This window comes from Macrotis lagotis, chromosome 3 (genome assembly GCF_037893015.1).
Source record: "Macrotis lagotis isolate mMagLag1 chromosome 3, bilby.v1.9.chrom.fasta, whole genome shotgun sequence".
NCBI classification, from domain to species: domain Eukaryota; kingdom Metazoa; phylum Chordata; class Mammalia; order Peramelemorphia; family Peramelidae; genus Macrotis; species Macrotis lagotis.
The window spans coordinates 250,738,065-250,762,135 of record NC_133660.1 but is presented as its reverse complement, the minus strand read 5'-3'; the positions used below and the strand labels follow the sequence as shown (position 1 = coordinate 250,762,135).

General features: G+C 35.6%; 1 protein-coding gene across 2 annotated transcripts in view; it reads left to right on the top strand.

Annotated features, from left to right (window-relative positions):
- The window catches only part of SLC5A12 (solute carrier family 5 member 12), a 46,263-nt gene extending 22,952 nt beyond the window's left edge, over positions 1-23,311 (top strand). Inside the window, exons 8-14 of one of the 2 annotated variants that reach the window (XM_074230397.1) lie at positions 4,621-4,733; positions 6,183-6,250; positions 12,880-12,966; positions 14,398-14,576; positions 17,119-17,222; positions 19,113-19,240; positions 19,847-23,311. In XM_074230397.1, the coding sequence (XP_074086498.1) occupies positions 4,621-4,733; positions 6,183-6,250; positions 12,880-12,966; positions 14,398-14,576; positions 17,119-17,222; positions 19,113-19,240; positions 19,847-19,996 (829 nt within the window). In that variant the 3' untranslated portion in view covers positions 19,997-23,311. The remainder of the gene's footprint in view (positions 1-4,620; positions 4,734-6,182; positions 6,251-12,879; positions 12,967-14,397; positions 14,577-17,118; positions 17,223-19,112; positions 19,241-19,846) is intronic. The other variant, XM_074230396.1, reaches the window with a different exon arrangement.
- The last annotated feature ends 760 nt before the right edge of the window (positions 23,312-24,071 follow it).

The window sequence follows — 24,071 nt, the reverse complement described above, 5'->3', positions numbered from 1 at the left end:
ATTAACACCATAGCACATATAAACTGATTTTCTGGAAAAACAGAACAATGACCTTAGAGAAAATGGGACATAAGTCAGAAAAGTTTTGATGGGGGGAGGTTTTGTGGAAAGAAACTTGAAGTTAGAAAATCTAGATTTTTGCTAGTAGAATGACAAAACATTTGACTTTTCTTTTATTTCTAGATCTTTAAAATATTGTTTCTCCTCATTTTTGTTTTTAAAAAAACTAGATACATTTTAATTTTTTAAATTTAATTTTATTATAAACAAAGATAGGTTTCAATATTCATTTTTTATAAACGTTTAACTCCATAGTTTTCTACCACCCTCCTTTCCACCCCCCTCCTCATGGCAATGAGTAATCTGATGTAGGTTGGAGGTATACAATAGTGTTTAACATATTTCCATATTAGTTATTTTCACTTGACTTTTCTAGCCTCAGGTTCCTTTTCTGTAAAATTTTGGTTTTAGGGATTCTTCCAGCTCTATTTCTTATGATCTTAAATTTGCTTCTGTAGCATTATACATTCTCTGGGGATGTCTACGTAGTGTTATTGTGAAGCTGGGGGTGGGGTAGGTAAAGGAAGTCTAGCGCTTAGCAGGAAAAGGTAGATAATGAGAAATGAGTTAAATGTCTTCCAAGTCAGATTTTTGCCTTTCTCAGAAGTTTGCTTGGAGCTATTCCCAAGGAGTGCCAATCTCCCCCCCAAAGCATTTCTGAATAGGGCATAGAATAGATGAACAATTAAGTTGCAATATTAGCCCGTGCTGGCACATGAATCTTTACATCTATCTCAGGGTTTTACGAGAGATTTCTATTAAGAGTCTTGGCAGACACGATCTTTTTTTTTTAAATGGGCTGACCCAGCAGATATGATTTGCTCAAGCACAGAATAAAGCTTATCTCAGAACTAAGAGAAAAATGGAATTATATATATATATATATATATACATATAATTTGAAAACAGCAAATTGAAAGTGGATCACTTGTTAAAACCATTTTGGCTTGATAAATTAATAATAACCATAACAACAACAACAATAATAATAATAATAATAATAATGAAACACCAACCAGTCCTACCAAGTTAAAAAATGTGAGGGGAAGATAGTTTCATTTATTTAATTGTTTTATAAGTAATTGCTTTGAAATATGTCCAAAGTATTTTTTATTTATTTTTGCTTTAACTTTATTGTTATTTAGTCCTTGTCTCACTTGGGCAGGTCTTCTCTCTAGCCTTTGCAAATACCCAACCCCATTTGCAAATGCGTCAGCTTTTGTCTATGTGTTTTTGTGTAAGAGAATGTATTACAATCTATCTCCAAAGACTTTACATTTTAAGAGAGAATAAATAGATAATTATTATAAGCAATAAAAAATAACAAAGCTTAGCATTGTAATTTCCAGCCCTCCTAGAAGTAGCCAGAGCATCCTCCATCCCTGTTTACAGTTCTGATGCTGACATAATGGCAACTATAAGAAGAATAGCTGGCCTTTATTTATATAGTGCTTTATATAGTGTATTATGTCATTTGATTTTTTTTGCAAGGCAAATGGGGTTAAGTAGTTTGCCCAAGGCCACACAGCTAGGTAATTATTAAGTGTCTGAGACTGGATTTGAACTCAGGTCCTCCTGACTCCAGGGCCAGTGCTCTATCCACTCCTCCACCTAGCTGTCCCTTGTCATTTCATTCTTATAGCAGACCATTGAGTTAGGACCTTTTATAGAAGAAGAAACTGAGGCTGAGGGAGATTCAATGTCTTCTGTTCACACAGGCAGAAAATGTCCGAGGCACAGTTCAGACTTAGCCTCTCCTGAATCTCAGAGACTAACACTTCATCCCCTGTGCTGCCCAGCAAATAGATACCAAGGGCTGATCTGTCTCATTTAGTGCTACATAATCAGCATAAATACTATGTAATTGTCCAGTGAGTAGGAAGCTTTGAACTTGATATGAAAGGCTAGCATTTAATTCAACAAACATCTGTCTTCTATGTAGCACACACTATTCTAAGAACTGGGTAAGAAGTACAAATCAGCTCATGACCTCAAGGGACATAGGCTTCAGAAATAATAACCAATAGTTTATTGGTAAGTTCTGGTTCTGAAATACTTGGAGTCTTAGCTCATTTCTTGGGGAGATAGGTTAATTTCTGCTCCATAAAATATAATAAGTATAGATAATTTGCATTAAATATCTTCTACACTATTGACTTCTTCCTTTCTAATAGACTGATGTCCTTCTAATGGACTGATGTCCTTCCCAGTAGACTCCTTCTTCCTTTTTCTCCCCCCTCCTTCTTTTAATAGTTGGGGTTAAATTACTTGGTCAGGGTGATACCCTGGATGCCCTCAAGAATAGACTTCTTGCTAAAGGTCCCATTTGCCTGATGGTGTGTAAAATCAGTAGACTGGATAAATAATGATAAAACTGATACTTTTGGGCCAGCTTGAACTAGTTTGGGAGATACGAGTGTTAAATATTCAATGTGAGCCTTTTAAAAATCTGTGAAGTCCTGAAATTTAGGGATTGTTTTATTATTTTCTTAATTACATAGAAAAAGTTATAGATAAAATGTTGCTGATGTCGATTAAACATAAAAGAATCTCAGATTTAAAATTTAAGAAAGTGATAGACAAAATGTTAATAATGCAGATTAAACTCGAATCTTAGACTTGATTTAAGAAAGTGATAGATAAAATGTTAATACCACAGATCAACTTTAAAAGTATCCATCAACCACACTTTTGGGGGGGGGAAGCTTAAAATTAAACATTTACTAGCACATTCTTGATATGACTAATCTACAATGAGGCTGGGATTATAGATATGCAACTAAAATCCACTAAGGCTAGAGCTCTGGATCCAGAAACAGGAAAATGAGTTCAAATGAAATCTCTGATACTTCCTAGCTTTGTGACCTTGAGCAGGTCATTTAACTTACTTTTGTCTTGCTAACTTAATTTTTCAACTATAAAATAGCACCTACTTCTCAAGGTTGTCATGAGGTTCAAGTGGGATAATATTTATAAAGAGTTTAGGTCAGTCTCTGTCACATAGTAGTCATTATAATTGGTTATGACTGTTTGTCCATCTTCCTAAATTTAGACTTGGCAGAGTTTGTCTGTACATACATTATATATATATATATATATATATATATATATATATGCATATATATATGTATACATATATACACACATATATAGACACACACACACACACACACACACACACATATATATATATATATATATATATATATATATATATATATATATATATATATATATGTATGCTACAATGATTGTGGGGCAGGTGACCATCAAGGATTCCTATATAGGAATTCTCTTTCTCTCCCTGTTACAAAGTGCCTGGGTTGGAGTGAATTTCTGTAGGATGAAATGTCCCTGGCAAAAGAAAAAGTACCCACTATGAAAGCTTAGAAATGGTAATTAGTAAGTTTTCCCTAGTGTAGTTTCATTATAAGAAATTACAAGGAAAACTCCTTTACATTATAATATATATTTAATTCCTTGCCACATCTCTGAACCTTAGAACAAAACCTATTTGGCCCTTTTTACAGACTTCAGAATATTCTAACAAAGCTTGAGTCTTTGTCCACCTTGTACTAGGTCAGAGGTTCTTAATCTGGGTGAAATGATTAGATTTTAAAAGGATTGTGAACTTGAATGGGAAAATTACCAATTTTCATTAGCTTTTGGCTTCCTTTGTAGTTTTATGCATTTTATTTTTATGGATTTAAGAAAGATTATTCTGAGAAAGGTCTGAGAGAAATCACCCAATTGACAAATGGGTCCATAACACAAGAAAGACTGAAAACCTCAGGATACTATGGAAGACAGCACTCTGATGTTTCAAATCTCTAGAGAATGGGGACAAGAGAAATATATACTGGAAACATATTTTGCATTTCAACTTTCTCCTATTTGTCCTGTCAAACTAAATATCCAAAGTCTATTGACTAGGATCACATGCTGGGTCTTAATTCCTGGAAGAATTGAGTTCCATTTAAACCATTTATCTTAATTTATATTCCTTAATGCAAGGAATTCTGCCTCAAATTGTGGTTGTAACAGCTGCTGCAACTGCTACTGTCTTCAAATGATCCTGAACATCTTCTTTTTTCTAAAAAGGAAAATTTGCAGGTATTAAAACAATCTCATCCAGGCTATTAGTACCTAGTTAAGGTTATTCTAGACTCAAAAAAAGCCTTGAAAAAGAGCAAGGAGTAGAATCCTGTTGTTCAATTCTTTCAGTCACGTCTAATCCTTCATGACCCAATTTGCAATTTTCTTGGCAACGATACTGGGTGGTTTGTCATTTCCTTCTCCAGCTCAATTTAAAGATGAGGAAACTGAGGCAAATGAGATTAAGTGACTTGCCCAGGGTCACACAGCTAAGTGTGTGAAGCCAGATTTGAACTCAGGGTTTTCTGACTCCAGATCACTAGAACCCCAAACAAACAATATCCTAATTAAGTCCATTGGAATTGATATACTCTCACTGATCTTCCCAGAAGCTCCATGGCAACAAGGGGGGGCTTGTGTGCCATGGTGCTCATGAGCTTATATGTTTTTTTTTTTTCCCTCCAGCACAGTGGCTGCTAGCATCAATGCCTTAGCAACAGTGACTTTTGAGGATTTCGTCAAGAGCTGCTTTCCCAGCCTCTCCGACAGGTTAAGCACTTGGATCAGTAAAGGTTTATGTGAGTACACTCTTGTTCTAAACAGTTTTCTTAATTTGGCTCTGGCTTCATTTTGAAGTCTTCCCATCTCTATGATGGGGCTTAGAATGTAGGATTCCAGACAAAGGCACAGATACATATATAAATGTATATAGCTATAAAAATACATGTGGGGAGAAAAGAGCCATTGGAGTCAGGAGTATCAATTCAAGCTTTTCTATTTTGCTGACAAAGTTAGTTCACTTCTCTGGGCATCAGTTTCTCATTATGTAAAATATGGGGCGGGGTTGATTGCATGGCTTCTAAGGTCCCCTCTAGCACATTATCAATAGAAATTGGTAGTAGAGATGGATTTTTAGGTAGAAACAGGATGGTTAAAGAGAAACTTACTTCCTCACTATTTTCCCTAAAACTGTGTTAAAAATAGGGATTTTATATTTCCATGGGGATTTTTTTTTGATCAAAAGTTTAATAAAACTAAGGTCCCTTTCAGCTATAAATCATGTGATTTTAGAAAATGTACCTTTGTCCTACAATCACCAAAATAGGCATTGGTGTGTATCAAGGATCCCATAAATTCCATCAGTGCAACAAGTTTTTATTTAGAGTCTCTTTTGACCAAGGCATTGTGCTAGGTTGCTACATTCAAATAGCTATTTGTCTGTATGTATAGACTGACACCTATATTTATATAAATATACACATATATATTAATCAGTGTCACTAAGAGCATATTCTATTCAGTTCCACATTATCTAATCTGTTCCTCAAAACAGCACCATCAAGTAGGAATGATATTAAATAATCAAAATGTATTTATTAAGTGACTATGACCTGCTACTCTATGTTAAGATTTGGAGATGTAGATACAAAGGACAAAAAAATCCCTATTATCGGTGAGATTATATTCTAATGGAGGAGGCAATATGAACATCCATACACAATATGTATACATAGCCTAAATTTAGTTAATAAATACATATATACACATAAAGTAGTTAATTGGAAAGTTTTATAAGAAGGAAGGTTCTAGCATTTGGGGGGGTCAGATTATATATTATCCCTATTGTGAAGATAAAGCAACTGAGACCAAGAGAAAGATAATTTTCCCAAGGTCGTATGGCTTTGAGAGTGACTGATATATTTTTTTAAACTCCATCAAACTTCCAAATGGTGGCTTCCTATGGAAACTAAAAGGATCTGTGTCTAACTTATTCATTCTTCTAGTGTTTGGTCAGAGAAAGAATGTCCATAAGTTTAATTTTCAGAAATTCACTCTGTCTAACACAGGGAAAGATGTTCACTCCAGGCAAGACCCTTCTCAAGCATTTTTAGCTTTGTGGTGGTTTAGCACAGGTCTCAGTGAAATCTTTTTTGAAGCTGAGTATTAAAGGGAGTCCACTTCATATCAGGATTCCACAAGGAGACAAGGCCTACAGAACTGATTCAAATGACCCTTCTGTCTTTCAGGCTTATTATTTGGAGCTCTCTGTACTTCCATGGCAGTTGCTGCATCCCTCATGGGAGGTGTTGTACAGGTATTGTCTTTGGGTGTTTGAATTTATTGAGAACATCTAGGGAAGCTTTCTCATTAATATGATTTCTTCCTACAAGTGTGTTTGGCAGAGTATATTCTGGATATATATATGCCAGTTCCTAAGCAATTTTAGAGACAGGATTACTTAGCAGATAGAGTGCTGGGCTTAGAATCAAGGAGTTCAGTTCTTGCAAAGGCCATTTTCTGCGACATTAGCTATGTAAACAAAAGTAACTCATTTGATCTCTCTCTAGGTCATAGGATATAGCTGCCAAGTCATAGGCAGTTGGTGACTACAACTTGACTGATGGAAAGAACTGAAATAATTGGAATCATTCTCCCCTTTCCTGTTAATCTCTCCCCACCCCCCAACCACACACCATTTTCCCAACTAAAGAATCGTTATGCTCTTTTTTTGTATTCATATATTTATTTAGTTAATATTTTTTATTTTGCAGGGGGTAAAAGGTAGGGATAGATTGGTTGGAAATCCCAATTTATGCATATCCTCTATTACTTCAGATTGGCAAATATTGAGTAGTTCAAGGAGCACTGAAAATTGAAGTGATTTCCCCAAGGTTGTATAACCAGTATGAAACTGGGACAAGATTCCACCCCAGGTCTTCCTGAATATGAGACCAGTTCCTTTTTTCTGCACCCACTCTATTGTTCTGCATTCATGATACATCCACTTGAGCATGCCAGGGTAAAATACCAAAGAATCTGGAATTATAAATTGCTGGTTTAAATGAAATAGAAAAAAATTAAAACAGCAATTTTAATCTTCCTTATGATGGTGATGATTGGTTATCTTTCAAATCTGGTAATGGGACACATTGGGCACCTTGATATCATATTCAAATATGTCTAGTCCTTAAAGAATCATCAAAGACTCTAGTTTGGATGTTTGGTTTCGCCTCAAAAATGCCCCTTGTTTCACCCTCCTGAATGCATTGAAATTGCCCCTTTTAAGTAAAGAAAAACCCTCCCAGTCCCTGTCTCAGTCTACTGAGACATACAAAGTGTTTCTATACACCTCATCCATAAGGAATGATACCTAGCCCCAGAGGTATTGAATGCAAGAATCAGAAACTCAGTACTTTTCTTTTTGCTCTTTGTTACCTCTCAAGGCTGACTTTCTTACAGAAGTTAGAGCATCCTCAGGCTTCTCTCTTAGGTGTTGTTCAATTATGTCCAACTCTGCATGCCACTGTGGATCATATTCTCTATAGGATTTCCTTGGCAAAGGTACTAGAGTGCCCTCTCTCTAACCTTATTTATTTCTCAGACTCAAGATCAGTATAAAAACAATGATGAATGGGTTATCAAAAAGGGGAACTGGCTGACTCAAGTGTAGTCAATCCTGAGTTGTTCAAGTAGAAAACATGATTCTCCATCATGGATAATGAGTAACCTAAACAATTTTCAAGGCTTTTTCTCATTGAGGCATCTAGGTGACACAATGGCTAGAGTATTGAACTTGGAGTCCGGAAGACCTCATTTCAAATCCTAAGAGCCTTTTGATTTGTGTGACTCTGTAAAGCAGAGATAATAATAGCAGTTATCTTTCAGGGTTCTTAGAAGAATGCAGTGATGAATATATTATGTAAAGGTCTTTGCAAACCTTGAAGTTCTCTTTAAATGTTAGCTATTATGGCATTCTTTCTTTGCCTGAATTTTCTTTTTTTAATTTCTTGAATGTTATTTTATTTTTCCAATTACATATAAAGATAGTTTCAATATTTATATTTTTGTAAGCTTTTGAGTTCCATATTTTTCTACCACCTTCCCTTCATCTCCTCCCCATGACTATGTTAGTAATCTGAATCATCCTTAACATATTTCCATATTAGTCATGTTGTCAAAGAAGAATCAGAATTAAAGGGAAGAAAAAACATGAAAAAATACATAAAATAAGTTTTAAAAACTTCTATAGTTTTTTTTCTGCATGTGGATGGCATTTTCCAACACAAGTCTTTTAGGATTGTCCTGTTGAGAGGAACTAGGTCCATTATAGTTGATTATCACACCATGTTGCTGTTAATGTCCACAATGTCCTGCTCACTTCACTCAACATCAGTTCATGCAAATCTTTTCAGGTTTTTCTGAAGTCTTCCTTCTCATTATTTCTCAATAGTACCCCATCAATATTCATATACTATAATTTGTTCAGTCATTCCACAATTTCCAATTATTTGCCATTATGAAAAAGAGCTATTAAATATATCTATTATGTTTTGCAAGGCAATGAAATTATGTGATTTATCCAAGATCACACAGATAATGATTTAATGTCTTAGATCAGACTTGAACTCAGGTCCTCCTGACTCCAGGGTTGGTGCTCCAATTGCTGCACAATCTAGTTGCCCTTGTTAAAATATGTTTGGAGAAATATTTTCCATTTTTAAAAAATGATTTCTTTGGGATATGGAAGTGGTGGTGCTGGATCAAAGGATATGCATGTCCTTTGAGCATAGGTCCAAACCAGAATGGTTTTTATCAGTTCACAACTCCACCAACAACACCTTATTTTCCCAGTTTTCCCATACCCCTCCAACATTGACTAAAATGATTTAAAAAAGGAAAGTGATCTGATAGGTCTGAGGTAATACCTCAGAGTTATTTTAATTTTTCTTTCTCTAATCAATAACGATTTGGAGTATTTTTCTTATGACTTTTAAATAACTTTAATTTCTTCATCTGAAAATTGCCTGTTTGTATGTATCCTTTGTCCATTTATCAATCGGTAAATGACTTGTAGTCTTAAAATTTTGACTCAGTTCTCTACATGTTTTAGAAATGAGTCCTTTATCAGAAGAAATACTAGTAGTAAAAACTTTCTCAGTTTTCTGCATTCCTTTTAATCTTTGTTGCATTGGTTTTATTTAATTTTTAATTTAATTTAATTTAAATTTAATTTAATTCGGTCAAAATTATCCATTTTGCAATTTATGATATTCTCTATCTCTTCTTTGGTCATTAACTCCTCCCCTCTCCATAGCTCTGACAAATAAACTATTCCTTGTTCTCCTTTTTTTTTGGCTTGATGGTATCATCCTTTATGTCTAAATCCTATGTCTATTTTGATCTTATCTTGGTATAGGGTGTGAGATGTTGATCTATGCTTAGGTTTCTGCTATACTATTTTCCAGTTTTCCATGTAATTTTTGTCAAATAGTGAGTTCTTATCCCAGAAGCTGGAATCTTTGGATTTACCAAGCAGTAGATTATTGTAGTCACTTACTGCTTTTTTGGGGGTACCTAATCTATTCCACTGATCCACTGCTGTATTCCTTAGCCAGTGCCAAAAAGTTTTGATGACAGTCACTTTATAGTTTAGTTTTAGATCTGGTATGGCTAGGTCCCCTTCCTTTGCATTTTTTCCTATTGCTTCCTTTGATATCTTGACCCTTTGTTACCCCAAATGACTTTTGTTACTATTTTTTCTAGCTCAATAAAATAATTTTTGGAAGTTTGGTATAGTACTGAATAAATTATTTAATTTGATAGAATTGTCATTTGTAGTATATTAGCTGGACCTCTCAATGAGTAATTGATATTTCACCAATTGTTTAGATCTGACTTTATTTGCACGAAAAGTGTTTTGTAATTGTGTTCACATAGTTTCTGGGTTTGTCTTTGCAGGTAGACTCTCAAGTATTTTTATGTTGTTTCCAGTTACTTTAAATGGAATTTCTCTTCCTATCTCTTGCTGCTGAGTCTTGTTTGTAATGTATAGATTTACGTGGATTTATTTTATATTCTGCAACAAAGTTGTTAATTGTTTCAAGTAGTTTTTTTGGTGGGTTTTCTAGGATTCTTTAATTATCATCTACAAAGAGTGAGAGTTTCCTCATTTTCTATTCTAATTCCATCAATTTCTTTTTTCTTATTGATAAAGTTAACCTTTCTAATACAATATTGAATAATAGTGGTGATAATAGACATCCTTGTTTCACCCCTGATCTTACTGGGAATGCTTCCACCTTATCCTCATTACATGTAATGTTTGCTCATGGTTTTAGTTAGACACTACTTATCTTTTTAAGGAAAACTTCATTTATTCAAAAACTTTTCAAGCATCTATTGAGATAATCCTGTTTTCTGTGGGTTTTGTTATTGATATGATAAATTGTGTTTATTATTTTCCTGGTCTAACTCCCAAGTGATCAAAGTGTATTATCTTAGTAATAACTTATTGTTCTCTCTTTGTTAACAATTGTCAAATGATTTGTATTCTTAAACTTTTGGCTCAGTCCTCTGTATGTTTTAGAAATGAGTCCTTTATCAGAAATACTAGTTATGAAAACTGTTTCCCAGCTTTCTGCATTCCTTCTAATCTTGGTTGCATTGGTTTTATTTAAACAAACCCTTTTTAATTTAATGTAGTCAAAATTTTTTAAAACATTTTTGCATCAATGTTCATTAGGGAAGTTCATCTATGATTTTCTTTGTCTGCTTTTTGACTCTCCCTGGTTTAGGAATCAGCATCATAATAGTCTCAGAAGGAATTTGATAGAACTCCTTTTTAAGGAAATAGTTTATATAAAATTGGAATTAAATGTTCTTTAAATATTTGATATAATTCACTTGTGAATTCATCTAACCTTGGAGATTTTTTCTTAGGACTTCATTGATGGTTGTTCAATTTTTGTTTTCTGAAATGGAGTTATTTATGTATTTTATTTCCTCTTTATTTCCTGTGCATTTGTAGATGTTCATTCACATCATTTAGATTGTCAAATTTATTGGCATACAGTTTGGGCAAAATAGCTCCAAGTTATTGCTTTAATTTCTTCCTCACTGGTGGAGAATTCACCCTTTTCATTTTTGATGTTGATAATTTTGGTTTCTTTTTTTTTAACTAAAATTAATCAAAGGTTTATTTATCATGCTGTTTTATTCATGACACCAATTTTTAGTTTTATTTATCAATACAATCATTTTCTTACTTTTATTTTTATTTTTTTAGAATTTTTTTTTCAAGGCAATGGGGTTAAGTGGCTTGCCCAAGGCCACATGGCTAGGTAATTATTAAGTGTCTGAGGCCAAATTTGAACTCAGGTACTCCTGACTCCAAGGCCAGTGCTCTATCCACTGTGCCACCTAGCCCCCGTCTTACTTTTATTTTTATTAAACTCTTCTTTGATTTTCAGAATTTCTAATTTATTAGTTAATTTGGGATTTTAATTTGTTCTTTTTCCTAACTTTTTTAATTGCATGCTCAATTCATTGATCTCCTCTTTCTCTATTTTATTCATGAAAATATTTAGAGATATAAAATTTCCTCTAAAGACTGCTTTGGCTGTATCTCATAAGTTTGGGTGCCATTACATTATTCTAAGATTTAAAAGTAATCTTATAGCTGTTTCTGTAATGGATAAACCACAAATAACAATGGACTTTAAGTCTTGCATGAATATTTTAAACCTGGAACACTGGCCTCTCCCATTTACCACTGAATGGACACTTTCTCTGGAAGATCAATTGATGCTTCACTTGCATTATTGGAGTTAGTCTTTTTTTCTACCAGGTATAGAAAACTGCCTCATCAACTTCCTGGATACTCCCAAGTACAGTTAATTTAAAGCTAGCAAATTAGGTTCCCCTGCTATACAAAAACAAAAGCAATTTTGAATTAATACTATCAATCAGGAAGAAAAAATGCAAGGGTTGTTTTATTAAGTGTCAATTGTGGAGAAAGACTGCTAGCCTCCCCCTTAAACTTATTACCTGAGTTGCTTATTTTTTTAAAATGAACCCTGATAGTTTGGATTTCATAGTACATCTTGCTGGATGGGACCTTTGATTTTTCCATTTGTAGTCAAGGGATCTCAGAGATGGGATGCTATCTTGTCTAATATATAGAATCAGAACCAAGCTCCCCCCTCCAAACTCTATAACCAGCTTCTGCATGTTTGGGAGAATCCATGACATCTGGAAGTGACCCATTCCACTTTGGATACCTCTAAGAATGAAGGGTTTTTTTTTTTTATCTCATCTGTCTCTATACAATTTCTAATGAGTTGTTCCTAGACCTTCCCTAGGTGTCTAAGAAATTTAAATTAATTTTTGCTTCCCTATTATAACCCTTCAAATATCTCAATAAAGTGAATGGTTCTCTAAGCTTCCTCTTAGCTAAGTATCCCAATTCCTTGATCATCATACTAGAACATCTATAAAATGGGGTTGGGGAATGGGACCAAAGGATCTCTAAGATTTCTTCTAATGCTAAATTCTGTGATCTTTCAAAGTGCTAAGAGAAATCTATGAAGTTAGGTTACTTTTTGTTAGAGGAAATGAGACAGTAAAGTAATCATGGGAAGTTTTATGAAAGAGATGGGCTTGAAAGTTAAATTGGATTTCAACAGACAGATAAGAATAGGGAGAATATTCTAGATATGAAAAATGGCATGAGAAAATTAGAAAGTGAGTTTCTGAGGATGGGGGAAAAGGTAAAAAAAATACATGAGAATAGGGTGTGACATAGGGTTACAGAATAAACAAATCAACTAGAATCATTCCCCTTTCCTTGGGGATAAATATAACAGATTATCAAGGATCCTGCAAGGACCAAGTCCAGATGGGACATAATTACAAAACCTTACATTTTGTGCCCTTTTCCTCCAGGCTGCCCTGAGCATCCATGGCATGTGTGGGGGACCCATGCTCGGCCTCTTCACTTTAGGAATTGTGTTTCCTTTTGTCAACTGGAAGGTAAGAGCTGATTAGCACTTTTGAAAAAACTCTCCCTTGGCTGTCTCTCCTTATTTCCCTTTTCCTCAAGCATTTTCCTCATTGCTGAAAGATATCTCCATAGGATTGAGAGACCATTTCCCTTAGACAGGCAAATGTAAGAATCTCTTCCTTCCCTCTTCCTTCATCAAAACTGTTTAGGTTAAAGCCTAAAATTCTGTATAAAGAAAGTGTGGAAATTCCAAAACTTTGTCGCAAATCCATCCAACAATTATTTATCTGCTGTCTTAAATGTATTGAGGACATATAAGCATCTTCTGAGTGTTCCAGAGAAAAAAAGGAGAGAACAGAAAAAGGGAAGAGGAGAGAGAAGATAAGCAGAAGAGATAGAGTAAGGAGAAAATGGGGAGATCAAGGTAATTGTGATAGGAGAGGTAAATTTAATCTCTAAGGAATAAATTCTCTCTCCCCTTACCCATCTCAAAGTACTTCAGTTTGATTGCTACAAAGGCTAATAAATGATTCACTTTAGTTGAACAGATAGAGCAGACAGTTCCATAGGCACTGAGAGTAGAATAGCTGTTCTGGTTAAGTAGCCAATAGGAGCCAAGGGTCAAAGGGGAATGACTAATTAATCCAGTGACATCTTGGGGTACTCTGTAAAATCTTTGGTTTTTAAATTTCTAAAAGTTGACCTTGAGGGATGGTTCCATGTCTGGAATATTCTCCCTCACTTGCAATTTTGAAAACCCCTAGGAGGCACCTAGGTGGCCCAGAAGATAGAACACCAGCCCCAAAGCCCTGGAGTCAGGAAGACCTGAGTTCAAATCTGAATTCAGACACTTAATAATTACCTAGCTCTGTGACCTTGGGCAAGTCACTTAATCCCATTGCCTTGAAAAAAGTGAATGTTAAAAAATTCCTAGAATTTAAGTTCCTGGAGGACAGATTTCAAACTTCTTGCCTCTTTTTGTATTCCCAGCCTTAGTACATAATCAGTAAATCTTAGGCAGGTGATTCCCATCCTCTCAATTTGTTTGTTAGCTTTTCCTCATGAAGTTACTTTGCATATGCTTTGAATTTATCTGTGTGAAGGTAATCTATTTGAGATCTGGCATATATATCTCTACACTCTACAAGAAATTTCTCTTCTTTCTCAGGAAAAGATAAAAAGATACAGCCATTCTAAGAAGTTGACATTCCTCTTTTACAATTTAAGATGGTTAAGTCAAGAAAGGACAGACTATAACCTATGAACATGGTGCTTTGAAGAAAGAACAAATGTGTTTTTAAGTGAGGCCGCAGAGTGTGGGTATCAGAAGAAATGAAATGGGGGATACACTGTTTTCAGGAGACAACTCCCAGATTCAATAGCTTTCAAACCATAAAATTAATTTTCATTCATTCTCTGAAATGACTTTACAATGTCTAATGACTTTTTCCTTTCTGAAGGGTGCAATAGGTGGCCTTTTGACCGGAATCATCTTGTCGTTCTGGGTAGCTATCGGGGGCTTTGTGTTCCCTGCCCCGAATGTCAAGACTCGTCCTTTGGATTTATCAACAGAGCATTGTGTCCTGTTGAATATGACAGAAGTATTACCTTCAGCAGCTCCTCCTGAGTTTGTTGACAGGTACATTTACAACATAAAATGAAGAAGTTTATTAAAGCAAAATATATTTGTCAGTGCTAAATTTGACCCATTAGAGACTTTCTTTTCTCAGTGAAGTATGAGAAGAAATCTATAACTACATTGGGTCGAGTTCTACATTTTGCATGGGTCATTGTGAGTCACTAACAAGTTCATCAAAAGTGCAAATGAAGGAGGAAAGAGGCATTTTGATCCTCAAAGGAGAAGAAAGAAGACCCCTGGTGATAGACATTACACCCGGGATCAAATTCTTGTGGTGTCCCTCTCCTGAAGTCTTTCTTTCCTTCCTAACTTTGTGGTGCCCTGTTTTTCTTGGTATGAATAATCTCGGTGAGTTAGGCAATATTTATTCTGTACAAAAACCCAACCTATTTGCAGAGAAGGAATGCAGAGGGAAAGAAAGCATTGGATTTGGAATTAAGAGACCTATGCAAAGTTGGGCACATCACTTAACCTCATCTGTCCCTTTCAGCTCAAAAGTCACTGACAATACCTTTCTTAAAAGGCCCCCTTAGCCTTCTCTAAAAACAGACAAAGGTTAAAAATAAAACAGCTGGGAGTCAAGCAGATTTGCAACTCATCTATAATGAACAGTCAGGGAAATGATGGGTACATTTTTAAGTGACTACATAGAGAATACTCTTGTAAAGAGGTTTAGGCACTTGAGGGAGAGGGGAGAGGTCAGAAGGATGCATTTTTTTTCTGAAGTCTCAATATTAGAATGCTCAGTGTCCAAGTAATAGGTGGTCTAAATTTCAAGTTTGAGGGATGGGCTGTTCCAAAGCTCTGAAAATGGATGCTGGGTATATTCAAGGAATTGTACATTCTAGCCAGTGTGACCAGAAGACAAATTATATGAATATGAAGAATGTATGATAAGCCTGGAGCCATATTGTGAAGGGTTTTGAATGATAAAGAAGTTGGTATTTTATCATGTAGGCAAGAAGTGGTTAGCTTTTGAGCAGGAATTACATGGTTAGACCTTTAGTTTAAAAATAGAAAGTAGATGACTTGTAGCTTTAAAGATGGTAAATTGGAAAGAGTGGGGAGAGCCCAAAGAGGAAATCTGAATAGATCAAAAAAGAGATGATGAAGGCTTGAATTCTGTGTTGACTGTAGAAGATATAAATGGCAATAAGGGGAAGAATGAGAAGCCATTGAAGGTGGAACTGGAAATATTTGGAAACCCATTACGAATGTAGAGAAAGGGTGAGTAAAGATGAGGATAATTCTGGAACTGCAAACTTGGGTGCGTGGAAAGATGGTGTCATGGTCAAAGCCTTGACAGAAACAAAAGCCTGAATAATCAGTTTGTTTTTGCTATTCTGCCATTTTCTTTGCAGGAAGTGAATTCAGTTCTGCCCTTTATGTGAAGTAACTCAATCTAGGTCCCAAGAAAAAGATGAGGGTATGACAAAGACAGATATGATAATGATGACCTTCCAAAATTTAGCCCAAAGTATAACATATAAAACATTATAGAATCATTAGATCATTGTGATCCAAAGAGGGTCTGATAACTTGGCCAAGAATATAGATAATCCTTGAGCTCCTGCTCTCAATTTTAAGCCATTCTGTCTCCTTTTTTAAAGGAAGATTCTGGCTTATCCTAATTTAAGCTGTTTCTTTCTTAGTAGCACATCATGGGAGGTATTCTACTTTCTAGAATTTTAGCTTCATCAAACTTTCAGATTCACTGTAAGAGATGGCATTACTGTCCTTTCTCTCCTCTCCTCATCCCCCAACTTTAGTATTCTGTCTTGTACCTTAGAATAAACTTTCTTCACTATCTGAAATGCATTCCCTCCTGGCTAATTTCAAATCTCAACTCATTAGGTATTGCTCCTTGGGAAAACTTTTCCTCCCTACATATTTTAATATTTTAGTTATTTGACTACTTATTTTATTCCCTAGGAAACAGGAAATTCATCTCCTCTCAGATACTTATTAGCTGTATAATTCTAAGCACTCAATCTTTATCTCCATTTACTTAGCTATGAAATGAAAATAATATCACCTACTTCAAGGGGTTATTGTGATGATCAAATGTAAAGTGCAAGCTCAAAAAATATTATAAATTGTAGCTATTACTATTAGACATCATGAGATCATGTTTGTGAAATATTATATCAAATCACCTATTATTAGTAATACTTTCTGGGTTATTGTTTCCTTATCTGTAAAATGGGGAGAGTAACAGTAGCTGTTCTATCTAACTCTTGGGCTTGTGGTAAGAAGTACATAAATGAGAGAGTAATGAGCACTAAGATTGACACACTCAAATTAGCCAGGAGATGATATAAGACATCACATAGTTTATAATTTGCCCAATTGCATGCCATTCAGAGGTCCCCATGTTTAACTTTCCTGGTTACTAAGATATCCTGGGACCCAGCAGCAGACTCCTTGGAGCCCGGGTTCTTAAAGTTTCAGTTTATCTGAGTGACTCTGCTCTTCTTACAATGACCTGCACAGAAGCTGAGGCATTATTAACAATTACTTCTTTCTATTTGTATTTTTACAGATCAGCCCTGGCTGAGAATTGGTACTCGATCTCCTACCTTTACTATAGTGCTGTGGGATGCCTGGGATGTCTCCTTGCTGGTCTCCTTATTAGCTATATGACAGGTTGGTACTGTCAATTCAATGTTTGAGGCCTCAGTCAAAATTAATTCTAGTTCTCCGGCACAGCCGACCTTGTGGAAATTTAATAGGGATCAAAAGGTGCCAAGCAGTTATCCCCTATGGTCCAAAATATCCCTTTTCTAGTGAGCTCTGAAAATTCTACCCTACCCTCTTTGGGTTATAGCACTGAAGTCCCTTCCTAGGTGGTTTAATATATTGGACATGGAAACAGAAAAATTTGGGTTCAAATGACTCAGGTACTTGCCAATTAATATATGGGCAAGTCACCTAAAATTAGACTCAGTTTCTTCATCTATCAAATGAGGATAGCAATAGCACCTTCTCTGAGGTCAAGAATCAAATAAGCTAATGCATGTAAAGCCCATTACCAGTCTTGAAACATAATATAAATGTTAGCTATTATAATCTGGGTAAGGCCATAGATTTAGAGTTGGATGGGAAATTTAGAGGTCACCCTATCCAACCTAACAAAAGAAGAAACTAAGGCCTGGAAAGGTTAAGGGACATGCCCAAGATAGCAGAGTAGTAGTACAGGAGAGGAGCTAGTATTTGACTCTGGCTTGTCCCCACTGCACCATGGTAGTTTTATCAACCATTAGCAACTGCATTTGATTTAATTAGTGATTATCGCCTTGCATATTCCAAAGGAATGAGAAGTAGATTTGACTATACAGAATGAGGGTCAAAAGTACTGAACATAAAAAAAGAGGGAGGGGAAAAGTCTTAGATTAATATATTGATATATGTTCTTCATTTCAAAGAGAACTAATGACATCGTATTGTGATATCTTGATTTTTGAGTAAATTAGATTTAAAGCAAGACACTTTGTACAAGGCTGTTAGCCTCATTCTCTCTTCTAGAATCATGTAAGTGTAGTAGCAAGACAAAATTCAGGATGACTGGGGATGATTGATATATACAGAAAAGGAAAAACATGAAGATACAGAGAAAAGAGAACAGAGGAAGTGACCCAGACCATCAACATTTATCATTCTGCTAATATCTGACCCTGAAAGCTGACTGTAATGCCAACATTCAGGATATAAGAAGTTGGGGGGCAACTAGGTGGCACCATTGGATAGAGCACCATCCCTGGAGTCTGGAGTACCTGAGTTCAAATCCAGACTCAGACACTTAATAATTACCTAGCTGTGTGGCCACTTAACCCCATTGCCTTGCAAAAAAAAAAAAAACCCTAAAAAAAAAAAAGAGAGAGAGAGAAGTTGGAAAAATAAGGATCTCTTAAACCAGGGGTTATTTGCCTTGTTTTTTCAGTATATTGTTAATTTTTGTTTAACTTTTTAATTTATTTCCTTTATAATCTTATATATTTATAATCTTATATGTTTTATACACCTAAAACAATATTCAGAAAAAGGGGTCCACAGACTTCACCAGAGGACCAAAAGAGACCATGATAAAGAAAAAGTAAAAAAGCTGAAAGGAGAGAGATTCTGTGAAGCATGCCCCTTTTTAGCATACTAAGGGTTCTGGGCAAAGTTACTTCTATTTGGCTAATTTTTTACTGATGGGGGCTATTTAGGGTCTGATCAATTATTGATTCAGATTTATCCAGATTGATATCTAACATGCTTGGAGAAGGCCTATGTCTTAAATAGTCGATTGTTGTTTTGTTCCCTATACCAAAGATCCTCTCAAGCATACCTGGTTTGGGATCATAATGCTCAAACTGAAAAAACCCTTTGGATGCATCTATCTATTTCTTTTTCAGAGGAAGGAAATAGGAGTACCAGAGACAAGAAGTCGTTTGTCCAAGGTCACCCACTACATTTGTGATTGAGTAGAAAATAACACCTTTGTCTCCTATCCTTTTTGCCAGGCCACAAATACTAATAGGAAATATTTTACAGGTCCAGAAAAAGGCAAAGATGTTCAACCACAATTGATTCGACCAGTTGGGAACTTGTTTTGCTTTTGGTCTAAGAAATACAAGAAATTATGCTGGTGTGGAGTTCAACACGACAATGAGACAATTCTCGTGAGTTGACTTTTCACTACTCTAAAGTCTAACACTTACCTAGAGGATGTCATTTTGGTTGGTGGAATCAGAAGAAATCCAGGAGAAGGAGAAAATCAAAACTAATCCAAGTGTATTTTCAACAAATAGTTGAACAAAGGTTAAAATTCATCCCATACTGGTAGAGAAGTGAATGAAGGACTAGAATATAAGAATGTGATTTTAGTTTGAGAGAGTAATACATTAATTGGAATATATTAACTCTAGAAATAATGTAGAACATTTATTTGTTGATTTCAGTTCAAATTTGTGCCAAAATTGCCCCAACCTTTCCTTTTATCTGTGTATTCCATAGCCCTTAACAAGAATTAATTGGTTCTGTTATATCATCAAACTCCTAAATTTTCAAGGGAAAAATTTCCCATTCCTTACCTGATGATGTCTACCATGACATCTTTGTAGTTTTGGGGGGTCCTATGATCCTCAAGGTTTATGGAGCCTTCGGTACAAACTCTTTCTCTTGGATTCCTATTAGTGTGTTCTTTATGTGCCAGAGGGCTAATTACTGGATTTTCTGGGAGAGAAACCATGATCAGTCTTGAGACAATTTTTTTTCATTTTCCTCAGGACGACCTTGAAAATGATACTGCCTGGAAACAAGGAACTGAATCTGCTCTGCAGAATGGACTCAAAGAAAGACAGGACCATCTCCCTGGTTATAATCCTGAGGAGAAAAGCTATACCAATCTGGTAGCTGACAAAGTCACCCACTTCTAGGGCCTAAAGTCCGCCTCATGTCCCAAGGCTTGTTTCTTCACTGCTTTCTGTAATATAAACAGAGTCAAAAATATAACTCCATCTATCCTCCTACTCTTCAAACTTCCAGTCTTGCTTAAGGGATTCTAGTTGGTAGAAAATTAATGGTGCAAAGCAGTACACATTTCAAATTTGTATTTATGTTTATTTATGGATACAAATAATGTAGATAGGAAACCCCTTTACTAAGCATACTGTGCTTTAGAAGCTACCTTCTGTATCTACCACTGCCTTCATGATCACACTTCAATTAATATAGGTTTGAGGCTCATCAGAACCCTCCAAATTGGAAGCAGCTTAGACATTTTGTCTATCCCTCTCACAAAATCCCCAACTAGTCAGCACCAAGACTCACCTTTGAAGAATTCCAGTCCAGTGGAATTAAAGAGAGCAGTCCAATGCCATGATTCATACTGAGGGAAAGGGGAAATGGCCCTGGAGTCAGAGGATGAGGGTCCATATCCTGGCTCTACCACTTAACACCTATGTGACTTTTAAGCAAGTCACTGAACCACCCTGGGCCTTGGTTTCCTCAGTTGTAAAAATTAAGGGATCAATACAAATAATCACTGAGGTCTTTTCCATCTCTAAAGTATTGATACTATAACAACCCTTTCCAAATTTGAGCCTAGAATCATACCTATTCCTAAGATATCTTTTCTCCAAAGTGAGGTATTCCCAATTTTTCGCAACATAAGGCGTTAGAACCCACCTCCTTAATATGGTATTTACATATATATCTTTTTGATCACTAAAGATAGAGGATGAGGTTTATGAATGAGAAAGAGTCCTGCTGATTTTATAATGAACTGGGGCTAAAATAATCAGCACTGTTGACAATTATTATCACCTCTTTAGATCTCTTCATTTCTATGTCATCATTTGTCTTGGTCATGTCAACTGACACTCAGGGATCGAGTCCAGGGGGATATGGAGAAAAGTTACACACTGTCTTCTTAGTCTACACATCTGGGAGAGGTGAAGATGAAAGGGAGGAAGAAAGAAAAACATATTTAAATATGACAGTTGCTTTTCTTTAGAAAATGAATGTTACCACTAATATCAACCAAAGAGATGATGTAACCCAATGATCCAAGCAGCTAGTTAGTAGCAGGGAGGGAATTAGAACAGCAGTTTAGGCTCCCTTCCCTCCATAATAGAGGTGTTAAAACTATTGAAGTCTGTGCCAGATTAAAATGTAATTGAGATTACATTTAGATTTACAATTAAAAATATAAAAATATAAAACACAATATTTGTGGCTTTCTATGTCAATATTCAGCAGGCAGAGATTTCTACTATAGTTTGACATAACTTCACAAAACTGAGTATCTCCTACTCTCTACCAAATTACTGTGAAACCCTGGTTTCTCAGAATCAAACTTTGTTAAAGAGGGAGAATAATTGAATTAAGCTAATCTTTTGGTAAGCTTTTGGAAAGCTATGGGTAAAAAAATGTGCAAAAAGCATATCCTCTGAACACTAACTAGCCAATGTTCTGTTCACTTACATTGTTGTCTTCTGCCCTCACTGATGGTTCTCATTAATGCCTTGATATGATCAAAGGTCTAGAGATATTCGGATTTGCTTTTGAATCTCACGAGCATTCAGTGAGAAACTAGGTATTAATAACTGGAGGATATACAAGAATGAAATAAAATTGTCTCCTTAGAGGTCAGAATCTAATTGAGGGATTTGATATATTCAGATAACTGTAATACAAAATTACACATACAAAGGAAGGGTATGCACCAAGAGTTTTGGGAAATCTAGTGGTGGAAAAAGGGTAGTTCCTGAATGGAGCATCAAGAAAGACATTCTGAGAATGATGACATTTAAGTAGGACCTTCAAAGAGCAATAGAATTGCAAGGTGGCACAAAAGGAGTGGTGGTGTCAAGAGAAACTATCTCAAGAATATTGGATTATATAAATAAAGAAAAGAATGTACAGAACACGGAGAGGATACTTGCTCAGGATTATGTAAGTGTCAGATCAGGTCTTTCTGACTCCAGGGCCAACCCTCTATCCACTTGGGAAGACAAACTTCAATTCTTAAATAACCTTTCATTATTGAATGGATGCTGAGACCTGGAAAAGATCTTACTTTAAAAAGACCAAGATGTCCCATTACTTCTGGGACCATCACCACTCTTCCTGACCTATGTCTTGGCACTAGACTCAGTGACTATAGAAGAGAGTGAGATTGATGACTTTGCACACCCAATACTGCCTCACTTAAATTCACTTAATTTGCAAGTCAAGGCATCACCTTTTTGATTTCATCAGACCTCTTTGAGAATGAAGGATGAACAACAACATTAGACAACTATGAAGACTGACATAAATTAAAAACTAAAAGGTCAACAGGTTAAAGGACCTTATACAGTTCAAGAGACATGTAGCCTAGGAACATAGATTTTTAAAAAAAAGTTAATATTTGAAAAATGTTTTCTAAACTGAAAGCATAATTAATCTAGAAAAGAGGTCTTAACATAATTTATAACTGGAAAAGACATTATTAGAGTTCATCTAGTCCAACACTTCCATTCTATTTGTAACAAAGGACTGGGCTCTCATTGGTCATTACATACAGATGAGGAAACTGATGTCCAGGTAGCAGGTCAAATGATTTGACTTACCCAAGGTTACTCAGGTAGTTGAGCCAAAATTTAAACCCATACCTTCTAGTTTTCAATCCAATATGATTCCCAATGAATTGGGCTGGTTTAGAAACCAGGTAGTAAGCCCAAATGGAAGGAAGGATCTAATGCAAGTCCGGAAAGCTGTTTTTTAATATATAATTCTAACAAAACAAATCTAAGGGAACTTGATCCAAGGGAAGGGGACACTTCCTTTCTGGACTTTCCAATCAGGTTATTTCTGACTCTGTGTGTATAAGGAAGGCATCTGCCCTTGTAATAAAATTCCTGTTGGAGGGGTTAAAGACAAAGGAGAAGAGACTGGGCTAGAACTGATCTTAAAGATCGGGTGTGGATTAAGTTCAGATTCTGCTGCTTGTATCTAATCCTATAACTGGTTATTTATAATCAAATTTGTGCAGCAATCCATTGAATTTGGAATTGGTAAGCGCTCAATTCGGCTGCTACTCCTCCTACTGCCACTACTATTAGTATTACAACTATACAACTGTACTTCTACTATTATATACAAATATTCATACTAAATAGTACTACCAATCGTACTCCTCCTCCTCCTCCTGCCACTATTAACTACTCCTCCTCCTCCTACTACTACCACTACCACTACCACCACCACCAAGACTTGATGATGATGATAAAAGAAAAAGGTAAAACAAAAAAGCCTTGTGCATGGAGAGTTTGTGAGCCTCAGTGGGGAGGGAATACTCATACCTTGATGAATCCAAAGATCCATCCAAGCTGGTAATAAAATCCAAAGATTAAAGTAAGGCAGAAAGGAATATGAAAGATTTGGAGTAAAAGAAAAGAAGGGTCAAGCACTTCTCATTCTTGTGTCTTATTTTTCTCCTCTATAAAATAGGGTGTAGGGTCATATAACCTCAGAAGTCCCTTCCAGGTCAGAATCTTAGCTTTGAAAATAGGGAAGGGGGAGATGAGAGACAGGAGGAAAGGAAGAGAAAGAAGGGCAGAGCAGAGGGTAGAAAAAGGAAAGGAAACAGTCTGGATTTTGGAAAGGCAGAGAAGAAGGGAAAGATCAGGGAGAATCAACAAAAGGGGAGAGAATTCTGGTCTAAGGACATGACAACTGATTTTAAAGAAAGGGACAGTTAATTTTCTAGTCTCAATAGAAATCAGGTGCTCCATTGAAAATGAGCTGAGTTTAATTATAGAAGCAGTGATGAAGATAATAATTCAACAACTGTGGCCAGAAGAAATACAAAGAAGATATTAATAACCAAACTACCAGGTGCCAAGGAATGATAACATAAGCTATTATTGCCCAACAGCTACATTAAGAACCCCAAAGAAAAATAAATTGTATCAGATGAAAACTTTTATGGATTACTGAGACATATTCAGGAAAATGTGGAATATT